The sequence below is a fragment of the Neophocaena asiaeorientalis genome, unplaced genomic scaffold (assembly GCF_003031525.2).
Source record: "Neophocaena asiaeorientalis asiaeorientalis breed wild unplaced genomic scaffold, Neophocaena_asiaeorientalis_V1.1 scaffold280, whole genome shotgun sequence".
Classification (NCBI taxonomy): Eukaryota; Metazoa; Chordata; class Mammalia; order Artiodactyla; family Phocoenidae; genus Neophocaena; species Neophocaena asiaeorientalis.
Window position 1 is genome coordinate 9154964 of NW_020185321.1, and position 15006 is coordinate 9169969.

General features: G+C 40.3%; 1 protein-coding gene across 4 annotated transcripts in view; it reads right to left on the reverse strand.

The window, feature by feature from the left end:
• The window catches only part of TNIK (TRAF2 and NCK interacting kinase), a 408265-nt gene that overhangs the window by 142491 nt on the left and 250768 nt on the right, over positions 1-15006 (reverse strand). For all 4 annotated transcript variants that reach the window (XM_024733810.1, XM_024733809.1, XM_024733808.1 and 1 more), the window contains exon 4: positions 2516-2641. In XM_024733810.1, coding sequence (XP_024589578.1) covers positions 2516-2641 — 126 coding nt within the window. The remainder of the gene's footprint in view (positions 1-2515; positions 2642-15006) is intronic.

Here is a 15006-nt window from a genome sequence, read left to right on the forward strand (position 1 = left end):
ATGAATGAATGGATGAATAAATGAACACATACTCATGCAGGCTCCTAGCTCCCAGCAACCACAGCCATCTCCATGGGAAGAGCAACTGGCCAGCGTACAAAATGGTGGGCAGTGACTTGTTTCCAGAGCATAAAACCTCCTGTTTGTGCCATGCAGATGCAAACAGGCTTGCTTCTTTCTTCCAGTGCCAGTCTGAAAATGGACTGCAGATTTTGCTCATTAAAAAAAAAAAAAAATTTAAAAACCCCAAAACTTCCAGTGCCTTTTGCAGAACTTCAGGCCAAGTTAACTGTCACATTTCAAGAAATCTGCATTCTTGTCATGTGTCCATCCATTAATGAGCTCGGAGGCTCTGAGAAAGACAATTAGCTTCACTGGGATCCAGTAAAATAAATGACAACTAATTTTCTTTCCAGCTTAAAAAAATCTCAGCATTAGGAAAAAGGTGAAAAAAAGTCAAGCCCTGCTTGACCACTCCTCTCCTTCCTCAGCCAATGATTCGTAATATATATACCCAAATTTTAATAGTTCAGCCTAATAAGAAAACTATCCTGTCTGGCCCATCTCACAAAAGGAATGATATTAATAGTTATGTGTGACTCATCTGGAAAGAGTTGTACTACCTCAAGTGATAAGCCAGAGGTGATTCCAAAGCTGTATTAATGCTTTCTTTTAATCTGGAGCCATAGCTCTGACCAAACCAAAAAATGCTTCTGCAGACAGTATCAAAATAGCTATCATTCTCCTCTTGTCATCTGCTGCAGCTTGAAGTAAGGCAGGGGTCATTGCTAAAATGTTAGATTCCTGGCAGTATAAAAGTCCTTTGGGAACACAGAGATATTTAAACTTGTGCCATCTCATCGTAGCCTGCTGAACATGCAGGCCACAGGGAAACTGAACTCTCACGAGTACCTGTAGCAATTATTGGTTTGAACCAATAATAGCAGTAGTAATAATCATAATCATAGCAACCAAGTTTGAACCAATAATATCACTTTCATTCATAAAACAACTATTTTGTCAGCATCACATGCCCAGCCCCTTCCTAGCGTTGAGGAAGACACTGAGATGCAAAAGACGCATTCCTTGTCCTCAGAGCCTGTCTATATGAGGAGCAAAGATAGCCCAATGAGAAGCAATTAAGAAAGACATGAAAAAAAGTTTCCAAAATTAAATTACTGAAATTACTACCCAGAAACAAATATCTTCAACATTATTGGCGTACATTGTTCTAGACATCCCCGTCATGTTAATATATGTATATATATTTTTATGTAGTTACCCAAATATTCATTTAGGATACATTCCTGGGTGTGAAAATACTGGGTCAAAAGTAAGGCATTTTCTTTGGGAGATTAAATATAGATATAGATACAGATATAGATATATCTGTGTGTGTGTGTGTGTGTGTGTGTTCCAACTGTCCTTGTGTAAAGTTGTACCAACATTCATTTCAAGCAGGGGGCGTGAATGTCCATTCTGAGTATATCATTAAAAAAAAACCTTTGCCAATCTCCTGGGTAAGAAGTGGTATCTAATTCTTGTTTTCTTTTGCATTTAGATTGTCAGTAAGATTACGCTTTATTGGTAATTGATATTTATTACTTTGTTAATTGCTGCCTTGTCTTAATCTTTCTATTAATCATTTCACATATTTTCTTACTGATTTATAAAAACTCTTCATCTCTAAAGGCTACTGAATTCCTCCTCATCATATATTTCTTAAATTAGCGATTTGCATTTTTTACTTTGATTATTGCATTTTCTGTATTTTTTATATTGTAAAGAACTTACATTCAATATTAGATCCCGAATCTTTAATGACGGACATCAAAGAAGTCTTTAAAATATACCTGAATTCAATACCAGCTTGCTCTAAAATATACCTGAATACAACTATAACCATAGATCTACACACATTTTTAAACGTATTCAAATATTTTTTGAACTTTCATTTTTCACAGTAAAATCTTTTAAAAATTGTTATTAATTTTTCATGTTTCCTTTTGTCCTTTATTTTATATTCACTATTTTATCTTTTACAGCAGAATTGTCTATGGACAATTAGTTTTGTGGCGAAACTGCCTGCAGCAAAGATGTTTAAGCCAAAATACAGGACATGAGTTTACTTCTCTGTAAACCTTAGTTTTGTCATACAAAAAAATGAAGATAATAATAATGTCTACCTCAAAGAGCTGGAATAAATGATAAGCTTCATTAAAAGCAAACAGCATGGTACCTAAAGTATAATAAAAACTCAATAAAGGTAGTCATTAGTGGGAAAAAAAAAAAACAGAGAACCTAACAACTAGCTTTAGGGACGGTCCACATTAAGGGATAGGAGATAGAGAGTTATTCAAGGAAATGGGAGAAAATGTCGAAAACACAATTTATGGATATCATGGAGTAAAGGATTTCAAAGAACAACTGAACCTAGGAATGAGGATAGAGAAATGCATATTCAGTCCTGGGTGTTTTCTATGTAAGAAAAGCAAATTTGGGCAGCACTACATACCCAAAGTTGGTCATCCATGCCTGGTGGGTTCTTTTTGATAAAAGCACCATAGTATGTAGCAATATTCCGGTGATGAGAATATTTCTTCAACATGTTAATTTCTTGTTTGATTTCTTCCTCTTCATCCTATATTAGAACAATAAATATTGTCATGAAAATCCAGTGTCTTTAGTAAGATTCTGTTTTTCATCACCATCTATATCAACTATGCAATAATTTCTTTCTTAAGTTTTTTCTTCTGTGGTAACAAACAAGCATAATTACCATATAACTTGACTTTCTTCCTTGACTACAAAGAAAAAATTTACAAGATAACACATTGGCAGTCCAAGGGGGTCTTCTGTTTGTACAGCAAACCAATATAGCAGGCAACCTGCTAGGAAAAAAAAAAAAAAAATCCTCATCCTTTCACCTGGAAGAGATTAAGGTAGACAAGCTATTAAGATAAAACTCACTCTAGGCCTCTTGGTACTATGTCCATCAAGTACCTATCACTGATCATACCTGGTATAGGGAAGATTAAGAAAAGTGAAAAGGAAAAAAATACAGCCTCTTCGATTTAAAATTTGTTAGGTTCATTTTCTTTGAAGTCTCCTTTTATTGAAGTCCCTGATGGAAGATGATGAAAGTCAGATGGGAAAGGGAGCAGGGGTAAGTTCCCTCCATCTGAGGATGTTCACAAAGCAGGAGTACCCATCTCACCTTCAGGAAAGTACACATGAAAAGAAAGGGGACATGTGGTAGTGCCACGAATGTGAAAAGAAAGAACCCTCCTACAGAGTAAGTTTCCTAATTCAGATTTCACTCATTCCCAGTTTCAATTTGGAGTCCACTAACTTGGGCCTTTTAAAGAGAACCTGATATCACTGGTGAAGAGTGTGTGTGTCCTCCCATAATTTTTTTTAAGAATATTTATTTATTTATTTGGCTGCGCCGGGCCTTAGTTGCAGCACGCGGGATCTAGTTCCCTGATTAGGGATTGAACCCAGGTGCCCTGCACTGGGAGTGTGGAGTCTTCACCACTGGACCACCAGGGAAGTCCCTCATAATTTTACTTTGAAATGTACACATCAATTGGACTTTTACATAGTATTTTATTCTTGAGGTTGGTGGAAAAAATTTCTAGCCCAGGAAAACTGTTTTAGATGCAGCAGTAAGAATCTCTGCGTGTAAGATGTTACACGGCCATTGCCTGAAACACCATTCATGGCGTGTCCCTGTCTGTACCCTCACCTCCTCCAGCTACTTCATCTCTACGTTGCTGGGCCCTTCTCCACAGAAGGGCTCCCATGAGTGTCTTCTTTCCCCTTCCTCTTCTTCACATAATTTCTACTCATCCTTCCTGAGTTTAATGGACACTCTGGAGGGATGCTTTCCCTAATTCTCTCGGGTAATGTCAAGTCTCCCCACTATATCCTGTCCACCCCCAAACCTGCACACACATTTGTTGGTACTAGAACAGAGGTATGGGTCATACTGTGTCATAATTGCCCTTTTTTTTTTTTTTTTTTTTTTTTTGCGGTACTTGGGCCTCTCACTGTTGTGGCCTCTCCCGTTGCGGAGCACAGCGTCCGGACGCGCAGGCTCAGTGGCCATGGCTCACGGGCCCAGCCGCTCCGCGGCATGTGGGATCCTCCCGGACCGGGGCACGAACCCGTGTCCCCTGCATCGTCAGGCGGACTCTCAACCACTGCGCCACCAGGGAGGCCCCATAATTGCCCTTTTACTTGACTCCCTTCTCCATGGTTTGTAAGCTATCTTCTGCCTTCAGATCTCAGTTCCAGGATCCCTTCCCCAGCAAAATTCTCTGATCTGCCTGCCTGTGGTTCTAGCTCCAGGGATCTTCACGTGTCTCTTCCTTTGCGGCTCCTACCAGAACAGCAATCCACGCTTATCTATCTAAACATTTGATTGAAGCCTCTCTTCCCCGTCAATCCGTAAAAACTATCAGCACAGGGATCCTGCCTGCTTTTGCTCTTTATAAATAACATCCTAGCATCAAGCAAACTGCCTGTGAATAAATATGAATAAAAGAATGAATACCTAATAAAGTTCCAACCACTTACAGCAGCATTCCTTACAGCTTGAAAGGAACTGGTAAAAATAAGAGGAGAGTGGTGAAACGCTGACATTTACTGACCACACAAAAATAACTTTTAGTAAAAAGCAATGGAGGTTTGCAAACCTAGGAGAACGCAGTATGTTACATATGACGTGGCTTAACTAAGTCAAAGACTAGGTAGTCTCGAAATAGAATGTATGCTTGGGATGCTGAGCTAAGAAGAAGCACGTGGCCTTAACAAAGGAGGGGAGGAGAGGAGTGAGGGGCGGGGATGGGGGCAGGGGATGGCACCTGCTGACCAAAGAAATCTTCCCTGCGGCTATCAGAAACTGCCTACACCTTCACTGCAAGCCTAAGGAGAGACTGACCTTCACAGTCCTTCAACTTGTTGCAGGGTCCTGCAGCAGGCCTCCAAATGTCTGACGATTGTGCATGTTAGCTATTTTAAACCCACCACGCGGGGCCTGATAATCGTGGATGAATATAGGATGTGAGCAGATGTACTTTAGGGAAGCCTAGATAAAAGGGGAGAAAACAAACCTGAGGGTTTCTGGGGCAGTCTGGCATCTGCTTTCGATTAAAGAGGCAAGCACACGAGACAGTAAAACACCCGTCATTTTCCAGCGGCTGCCGGACAGACTCAGCTTGGGTCATTCTTAGTGAGAAGCGGGGCTGGTTCTACAAGTATTTGCTGCCTGCCTCAGGTTCTCAACGGGATGGTGGCTGATGCCAGGAGAAAGAGAGGAGGAAAAAGTGCCTAAAAAAGCTCACCATATCATTAAGGAAACAAGAACTAATGAAACAGTTAAATAACAGTGTGATTCAGGATATAATTAAATCCAAAATAAACAGTACTGGAGACCAGAATGAAGTCAGCATGTTCTCCATGGCTTTGCAAAGGTAAACTGAGGCAACGTGGTAATGAAGAAAGCATATGCATTAAGTCAGGAAAATGAGGGGTGGCAGGTGGGGTGCATGTTCAGCTTGAGCTCCACTCCTTTCTGGCCGCATGATCTCAGGAAAGCAGCCTACCTTTTGGAGGCTAATTTTTCTCATCTATAAGGAGATACAGATTTTATAATAGTATCAATATTATTAAATGTCCCAATCTTCTGTGAAAATTAAATGAAGTATGTGAAAGTTATAAAATATAATACAAAATAAACATTATTATTAATCTTCTCAACCAATAAATAAATAACAAAGGTAGGAGAGGGCAGGAATGTAAGTAACTTGAGTTTTAGGTTTAAATTGTTTAAATTCCAAACAGTTATGGAACCACTGTGGATCATGGTTATGTAGCTCTAATATATAACCTTGTTCTTGATCTTATATGGCCTTGTAAGTGAGTGTGAAATTTATCAGGCCTTCAGGGCTACTGTTTATCCAGCTTTCAAGACTAGTGCAATGATGGCCTTAAGTTACTCAGTGAAACTGAAAGGGAGGCACTTATTATGACCATAAGAACACATTTAACCCCTTCATAAGCAGTCCAACCTCTTACAATACGGCTCATTGAAGGAGATGGGTTACGATGCTTTCAAAAAGGACAAAACAACAACTGAGGCTAGAATTAGATTACAAAGTTATAAGAAGCTTATCTTCTGTTTTGTAAATGAATTATTCTTATATCTTGAGAATTGAGCACAGGGATCAAGCTCACTGGGAAACTAATGACCACTGGGTCATAGTGAAAAACAAAGTCATGGTACCAAATTGTCACAAATGTTAAAAGGGAGTAATTTTAGTAAGCTAAGTCCAATACTCTAGGAAGAACCATGATCTCAATCAGAAGACTTCAAAATCTTGTCCAAGCTGACTTATTATGTAAAGTCAGGCACGGCCATTTAAACTCTCCGAATGCCAGTTATTTTCACCTGTAAATGGGAAAAAGGATACCTATCAAAGTCACCTCCTAAGGCTTAGAAATGATTAAGTGCTTATGTAAGCACAGCTTTATTATCAACATAAAGAAGACTGTCTTTTCTCAAGATGACGAGAATCTATTTATTGCTTACTATTTGTGGTAGACTAAAAGGAAAAACGGCCCGATATGTGGCAGCCTCCCACCTGAAGAGGTGGAGTTCATTTCCTCTGCTTGTCTCTGGCCTTGGCCATGTGATCTGCTTTGGCCAACGGGACATTAGGAAATGCGACGCAGCAGAGACTTGAAAAGTATTTGTGTGTAGGGATGGACTTCTCTCACTGCTTGCAGAGAACACTTTTATGTGAAAAAACGAGAACCAGCCTCCTGGAAGATGATAAAACAGGTGAAGAGACAGTGCTTTTCAAATGCAAGGAAACGGATGATCCCAGACAATGCTTTCAAGCCACCGGCTGCCTCTGAGGACTATATGATGATCACAACCGTGGTCATAAAATATAGCCAAAGCCAACCTTATGTTTTGTCCCAGAGGTTGTATGTGTATCATCTCATTTAATATTCAAAACGGCTCTATGAAGTACATGTTTTTAATGATCCCATTGAACAAATAAGGAAAATGAGTTTCAGAGAGTTTATTCCTATTTTAAATGTTACAGCTAAGATCCAAAGCCAAGATTCGTCTGACTTCAAAGTCAGTCCTCTTAATTCTAAACTGAAAACTCCTAGACAGAAGAAAGGCAATTACCTACGGTGATAAAACCAAAGCTTCTAAATCATGAAAGAAGAGTTTAGGAGCACCTTAAGCCAGGGCTGAAGAGAAACCTGCCTTTGGTCCTCCAATTAAAGGAGCTTGTTAGCACACACTAATATTTGCTTATGAATGATTCCAGGGGATAAAGGAGGGATTTTAAGTTGCATGTTTATTACACAGGGGAATATACTTTAAGCACCTACAATATAGTAGGATTTAAAAACGGCATTAACGAGACACTTCATATTACTGTGCTCTATAACAAAGGGTTTTGTCCAACGTTCAGCTCTCAACCCATGGACGAGGAATAAACCTCTGTAATTCTTACAACAATCCAAGGGACTGGTCAGTTTGAACTCTCAAGGAAGTATGAGGTGTAGAGACTCATAAATGCGACTACACCCTGAGGTTCGGACACTGGCTAGAACCACTTCTGTTCCTGCTCACCTGTCCTTCTCTCCACAGTGGTTGCTGGCATTAGGCAGGGTTTTGTGTTAACATGTCTACCATTTTCACCTTCGTCGCTGACTGAATGTGATAAAAAATTGAAGACGAGTTATTGTTAAAGAATCATAGACGATTAGAATTTGTAGGGATTACTAACATCTTCTAAAATGTGATTTAAAAAAGAAACTTAATAATTTGTAGCACTAAAATCCCTTTCTCCAACAGAAATTTTATTCAGAATGCCAATATACAGCCTCAATAAAAACTAGACTTTTAAAATCAGTAAACATTTATTTTTATAAATTAAACTATTATATGTAGTACACACAGCTATATTTAAAATGGATAACCAACAAGGACCTACTGTAGGGCACAGGGAACTCTACTCAATATTATGTAACAACCTAAACGGGAAAAGAATTTGAAAAAAGAATAGACACTTGTATATTTATAACTGTATCACTTTGCTGTACACTCAAAACTAACACAACATTGCTTATCAACTATACTCCAATATAAAATAAATAGTTTAAAAAAAAGAAACAGGGCTGCCCTGGTGGTGCAGTGGTTGGGAGTCCGCCCGCCGATGCAGGGGATGCGGGTTCACGACCCGGTCTGGGAAGATCCCACATGCCACGGAGCGGCTGGGCCCGTGAGCCATGGCCGCTGAGCCTGTGTGTCTGGAGCCCGTGCTCCGCAACGGGAGAGGCCACAACAGTGAGAGGCCCGCGTACCGCAAAAATAATAAAGAAACAAAGGATGACTAAACTCTTAAAAAAATTAAACTATGTAATATTTAGATATAAAGTTAATCAATGACAACAAAGGGGCTATTTTAGTGAAGACAAATTTAGAATTTTTGAAAGAAAAAGTCACATATCAGCTTCAATATCTTATGAATTTTCTGTTTTGTTTTGGTTCCAAAGGATAGAGGAAATCTACGTTTCCTCAGATAGGTAATCGTAAGTGGTAACAATTACTCTTAAAAAGCATGCCTTAAAATTTCAGTGGAAAATTCATACTGAACGACATTCTGCACACGCATGGAGTAACCCAGATTACAAATTGAAAAGTTGCTGTTTATTTTTAATTAATTTATTTTTTTAACATCTTTATTGGAGTATAATTGCTTTACAATGGTGTGTTAGTTTCTGCTTTACAACAAAATGAATCAGTTATATATATATACATATGTTCCCATATCTCTTGCATCTCCCTCCCTCCCACCCTCCCTATCCCACCCCTCCAGGCGGTCACAAAGCACCGAGCTGATCTCCCTGTGCTGTGCGGCTGCTTCCCACTAGCTATCTACCTTACGTTTGGTAGTGTATATATGTCCATGCCTCTCTCTCACTTTGTCACAGCTTTAATTTATTTTATTGAAGTACAGCTGACTGTAATGTTGTGTTAATTTCTGCTGTACAGCAAAGTGATTCAGTTATACATATATGTACATATTTTTTTCATATTCTTTTCCATTATGGTTTATCACTGGATATTGAATAGAGTTCCCTGTGCTATACAGTAGGACCTTGCTGTTTATCCTTCTTATATAAAATAGTTTGCATCTGCTAATCCCAAACTCCCAATCCATCCCTCCCCCACCCTCACTCCCCCTTGAGAAGTTGCAATTTTCTAGTGTGTTCAAAGTTGGTATATAACATTGAGTTTGAGGGTTTTTAAAAAGAAATCAGTTTATTAAATATTAAAATATATGAAACATTAAATGAGACTTAAGCATGTATGGATCCTCTAAAATTATCTCAAGGTGGGTAAGCACCTGCAAACTATATATTTACAGATCTAAGGAAACAGGTCTAGCATGATTCAACGAGTTGCCCAAGCCCATTTCTTCATTGCAGCACTGATAGAGCTTGGGTCTTTGCCACAGCACACTGCAAGCAGCACTTGATTTGTTGTATATGTTAACCCTAAACTAAATGGGTTCATTCAACAAATATTTATCTGCTACTCTATCCCAGGCACAATGCTAAATAATAATAATGATAATATAATACAGTTGTCCCTCAGTATCCATAAGGGATTGGTTCCAGGATCCTCCATGGATACCAAAATCCACAGATGTTTAAGTCCCTTATGTAAAGTAGCATAGCACAGTCGGCCTGCCATATCCATGGGTTACACATCCTCAGATTCAACTAACGCTGCGAATACACAGGGCCGAGTGTAATACAACAATGGACATAAAACATTCAAGCTCTTCCACAATGAAACTTACTATAGTCTTGTGGGGAACACAAATGGAAATCAAAGAATGATACAGATACATGCAAAATTACTAACTTGAGAGGTATGGGTGGCTGATGTAATTAGGGGCGTGAGGGGAGAGAGCTGATAAATCCAAGTGTGAGCTGAATTTTAAAAGCCATGCGGGAGGTTACCCAGCTAGCGGAAAGAAAAAGTATAATGTGATGTGACTGAGGAGGGACTGGTTTCCTGGCAGAGAAACAATGATTACCAAGGCCCTGTAGCTGGACAGGGTAGGGCATATTGTCTCCTATGGGAATCGTTGGTGCCATGGAGAGAAAATGAAAAATGTCTACAAGAGATGTCGTAATAGTAACAATGTGCACCAAACACTGTGTTCTACATACTGCTCTCAAATGCTTTATTTTATTATTTATTTATTTATTTATTTATTTATTTATTTATTTATTTATTTATGGCTGTGTTGGGTCTTCATTGACGCCGGCGGGCTTTTCTCTAGTTGCAGCGAGCGGGGGCTACTCTTTGTTGCGGTGCGCGGGCTTCTCATTGCGGTGGCTTCTCTTGTTGCAAAGCTCGGGCTCTAGGCGCGCGGGCTTCAGTAGCTGTGGTGTGCAGGCTTAGTAGCTGTGCCTTGAGGGCTCTAGAGGCGCAGGCTCAGTAACTGTGGAGTACAGGCTTAGCTGCTCCGCATCATGTGGGATCTTCCCGGACCAGGGATGGAACCCAAGTCCCCTGCATTGGCAGGAGAATTCTTAACCACTGCGCCACCAGGGAAGTCCCTCAAATGCTTTACAAATAACTATATTTCCTTCTCCCACTAAATGTATGAGAGAAGTAATATTATCCATATTTATACATGTGGAATAAGGGGAGGTTAAGCAACATGCCCGGGGTAAGAGAGACAGGAAGTGTCAAAACTAGGGTAAACCCAGATGAGTGACAGTTTGCTGTGCTCTTCTTTACCACTAGGCTAACCTGCTCTCTCTTTAGTAGGAAGTAGTATCCCTGAGAGAAGCAGACAACACGAGGGTGACATGCATCCTTCTCACACCCAAGCCTGCATTGATGTATGACTCCCAAGAGGACTATGAATTTTAAAAATAGGTTTTAACCCTAGGAATGTTGTCATTCATTTAAAATCTATGATAAATGAGATAGCTTTTGCAGCAACATGGACGGACCTAGAGATTATCATACTAAGTGAAGTCAGAAAGAGAAAGACAAATATTGCTTATATGTGGAATCTAGATACAAATGAACCTATCTAAGAAAGAGAAACAATCACAGACATAGAGAACAGACCTGTGGTTGCTAGGGTCGGTGTGGGGGAGGGTTGGGAGTTTGGGGAGTCTGGAATTAGCAGATGCAAACTATTATATAGAGGATGGATAAACAACAAGGTCCTACTTGTCCTACTTGCACAAGGAACTGTATTCAATATCCTGTGATAAACCAAAATGGAAAAGAACATGAAAAAATATATAATATGTGTGTGTGTGTGTGTATATATATATATATATGTATGTGTGTGTGTGTGTGTGTATATATATATATATATATGTGTGTGTGTGTGTGTGTGTATATATATATATAAATATATATATATATATATATCTGAATCACTTTCCAGAATGGCAGAAATTAACACAATATTGTAAGTCAACTGTACTTCAATAAAATTAAAATAAATAAATAAATGAGATGGCTTATATCCTCAAGAATCCTCCACCTACAATTCAGGTAACAGCCCACAGGAATTGGAATGGGTCTTCTTTTCTGATGGTATTAACAGTGTAAATGATAATGTCTTCCTTTTTTCTTTGGTTACCGGAAAAAAATAACTATCAGATTCCCTGTGCCTTGTAATTTGGATCTGTTTTTTCTTCATTTGGCTTTCTAGTCTTTATATTTTCTCTGGTCTCTTGTTTTTACAAACATAATATCATTTTGTATAGCATCTGCTATGTGCCAGGTCCTAGGTCAGCAGGCTCTGCAGGAGGTACCAAGATGGATAATGCACAGTTGCTGTTCTGGGCTCATCAAAGTCAGCAGGCTTTAAACGAGAAAGAGAGGACTCTTCATAAAAGGAAAACTAAAGGTGAGCTTTCCGTCATTCAGAAAGCCAATGTGTTGATGAGGAGGTCAAGCCTCAAAAGAACTCAACAAGAGGGAACCAAGTAAAGTCAAAAGAAGGACCTAAATGTGAGATGGGAAAGATGTGCTGGCATGCAAAGGAGAGTACGGATCTACGAAAGGAGACCCCCACTGTCCATGATTGAGGAACTTTGGTAACAAATCTGGATTTGAATGGCCTGCTTAATGATTCCAGGCACCCCAACCTCTGTGGGCCAATCTCCTTACCTTCATGCATCTCAATTCCACTAGGGGGATGAAAGAACAAATTGTAGTTTTGATCAAATACTTTGAGGTACACAAATGAAAGGCACTACTAAAAACAAACCATCACAAAGGAAAAACACTTCTAACAACTAGTGCACCTAAGTGTTCACCTTCATTACTGTGGGGTATAGACAGGAGTCCCCAGGTCCATTTTTTGCTCTTACGCAATCTCTGGAGCATGCATGCATACACATACTACAAGGCCACCCATTCATCACGCATGCACACGTGCAGAGACCCAGACACGCATAAGCCACCAAAAGGGGTGTAATCAGTATGTAAGGAGAAATGCTGAAGTGTGCATGGAGTAAGCAGCTCAGCTTGTCCATTTTTAGAACTTAGAAGCTTTCCAAGTTCTATGTGCTGTACAACACACAGAATTGAGACACTGGAAATAGTCCCAAAGGTGGAGGGTATTATGGAGACAAAAAAAAATCTGTTTATCTTTTCTCTGTTAAAAGTTCTCAGGGCTTCCCTGGTGGCGCAGTGGTTGAGAGTCTACCTGCCGATCCAGGGGACGCAGGTTCGTGCCCCGGTCCAGGAAGAACCCACATGCCGCGGAGTGGCTGGGCCCGTGAGCCGTGGCCGCTGAGCCTGCGTGTCCGGAGCCTGTGCTCCGCAACGGGAGAGGCCACAACAGTGAGAGGCCACCGTATCACAAAAAAAAAAAAAAAAGTTCTCATCATGTGCTTTATCTGATTGGTCCTTCTGCTAACTTTATCTACTTGAAAAGTCCCAAAGAGGTGTCTAGAAGGGTCTCTGCAGTGGAAGAGCCTGGGGTGGGGATTCCCAGGCTTTGCTGAGAGTCAAGCTTCCACAGCTGGGAACGCCCCTCTCGGGCCCTACCAACCTTACCAGTATCTACCCATCCTCTGATCTCATGTAGTTGTTACTTAACCAGGAAACGAACGTACTGGCCACCTAGATAGGTCCGTTTCCTTCTTAAATTCTCCCTTAATACTCTCTGTACAGTCCTTGAAAGTTAATCAGAATGTCAAATAACTGTTCAACTGTTTGTTAAACGTCTTTCACTGACACTGGAATGTAAGATTCCAGAAGATAGCGCCTGTGTCTGTCTTATTCACCGGTATCACCCCAGAGCACAGTACATTCATTCATTCTTAAGTGAATGAATAAATGAATTATTGTGATTTCAGTCTTCAGCTTCTGGAATCCAGCCCCACTTTCTCTCCTGGCTCTTGCTCTACACTAAGTCATTTTGACAGTTACCTGTTGTTCAGGGTAAGACTAATAACATCGTAACTGAGGTAGTGAAGACAGGGCTGAGTCAAACTATTTACATATATTGACAACGAACTAACCCACATACGGCATGTACGGCATGTGGTTCATAGCACAGGCCACCATCCCCAGCTACAGAAGTCCAATGCACATTATAACATCCTCTCCTCATTCCTATTGCCTGCCCCATGCAGGCATTCACTGTCTCTTACCAGGACTAATATTTAGTGAGGAACTGTTATGTACCAAGCACTAGACATCATATAATTTTAGCCTCAAAACAAGTTTGCAATGTTTGTATTCCCATCTAACAGATAAGAAAAATGAGATTCAGAAAAGTTAAAAAATTTGCCCAAGGGCAGTAAGGAGAGGAGTGGGTGTGAACCCAGCTCTGTCTGAATCTGATGGCCATGCTCTGGTGATGCCCCCCAACTCCCATCTCCCGTCTCTCATTCTTATAACAGGGCCGTGGGGAAGGTGGGCACACCCTGACTGGCTGGATTCGAACTCCAACTCTGCCATTTGCCGTCTGTGGTGCTCGGGCAAGTTATTCAGGATTTTTTGCTTTCAATTAATTCCTCATTTGTAAAATGGATATTATTAGCACTGCTCCTCTAATGGGAATTGTTTCAAGGATTAAATGAGTTAGTGTATATTGTATTAAGTACTAAGAACAATGCTTGGCACATATAAGCAATCAATGAGAGCCATCTTTATTTTTGACTCTGACCGTTGTTGTTGTTGTTACTACTGTTACTAATATTACCTTCTATGCTACCAATCATTCCACTGAATTGCCCTCCCTTGGGGAAGGAGGCATCAAATGTGCATGGAGCAGCATGTCCCCTGATTTCTCCCAATAACCGAAGATGAAAATATTTTTTTTTCCTTTGGTCCAATTTCAGCAAACATTCAATGAGTCCGTTAACTCTGGGCAAAGCACTCTACCAGAAACTACTGGGAGAAGGCTGCTTCCTTACTCGTCCAAGAGGGATGGAGACTGGCTGAAAGTTTCACCTATAGGAATTCAGTAAGTGAGACAGAAATAGAAACTCAGTCAAGCAGGGCTTAAGATGGATCCTTCTAGTAGGCAAATCCCATCCTGTTACTTTGCTACTTAACTTCCGGCTTCCACACTGGCTCTAGCGGTGGTGTGAGGACGAGGCCAGGACAGCCTCCCGCCCCTTGCAAAAACAACCCGCCTTATCTTTTCTATCTAATGGGTTTTTGCTTAAGACTCTTTGCTCTCAGGGTTCTATTGGGAAAATTAAAAAGTTTGAAAACCTTGTAATGTCCTTGCCACAGCATTCAATTCCCTCATGACCTGACCCTAACTTGTCCAGATTCCCCTTGTATCACTCTCTCCTCAGCACATTTTTTATACTAAAACTAAACTATGTGATAGTTTCCAGAACATGTTCCACCTCTCTCAGCCTCCATGCCTTGGCACAGATGGTTTTCTTGGTCAGGAACGT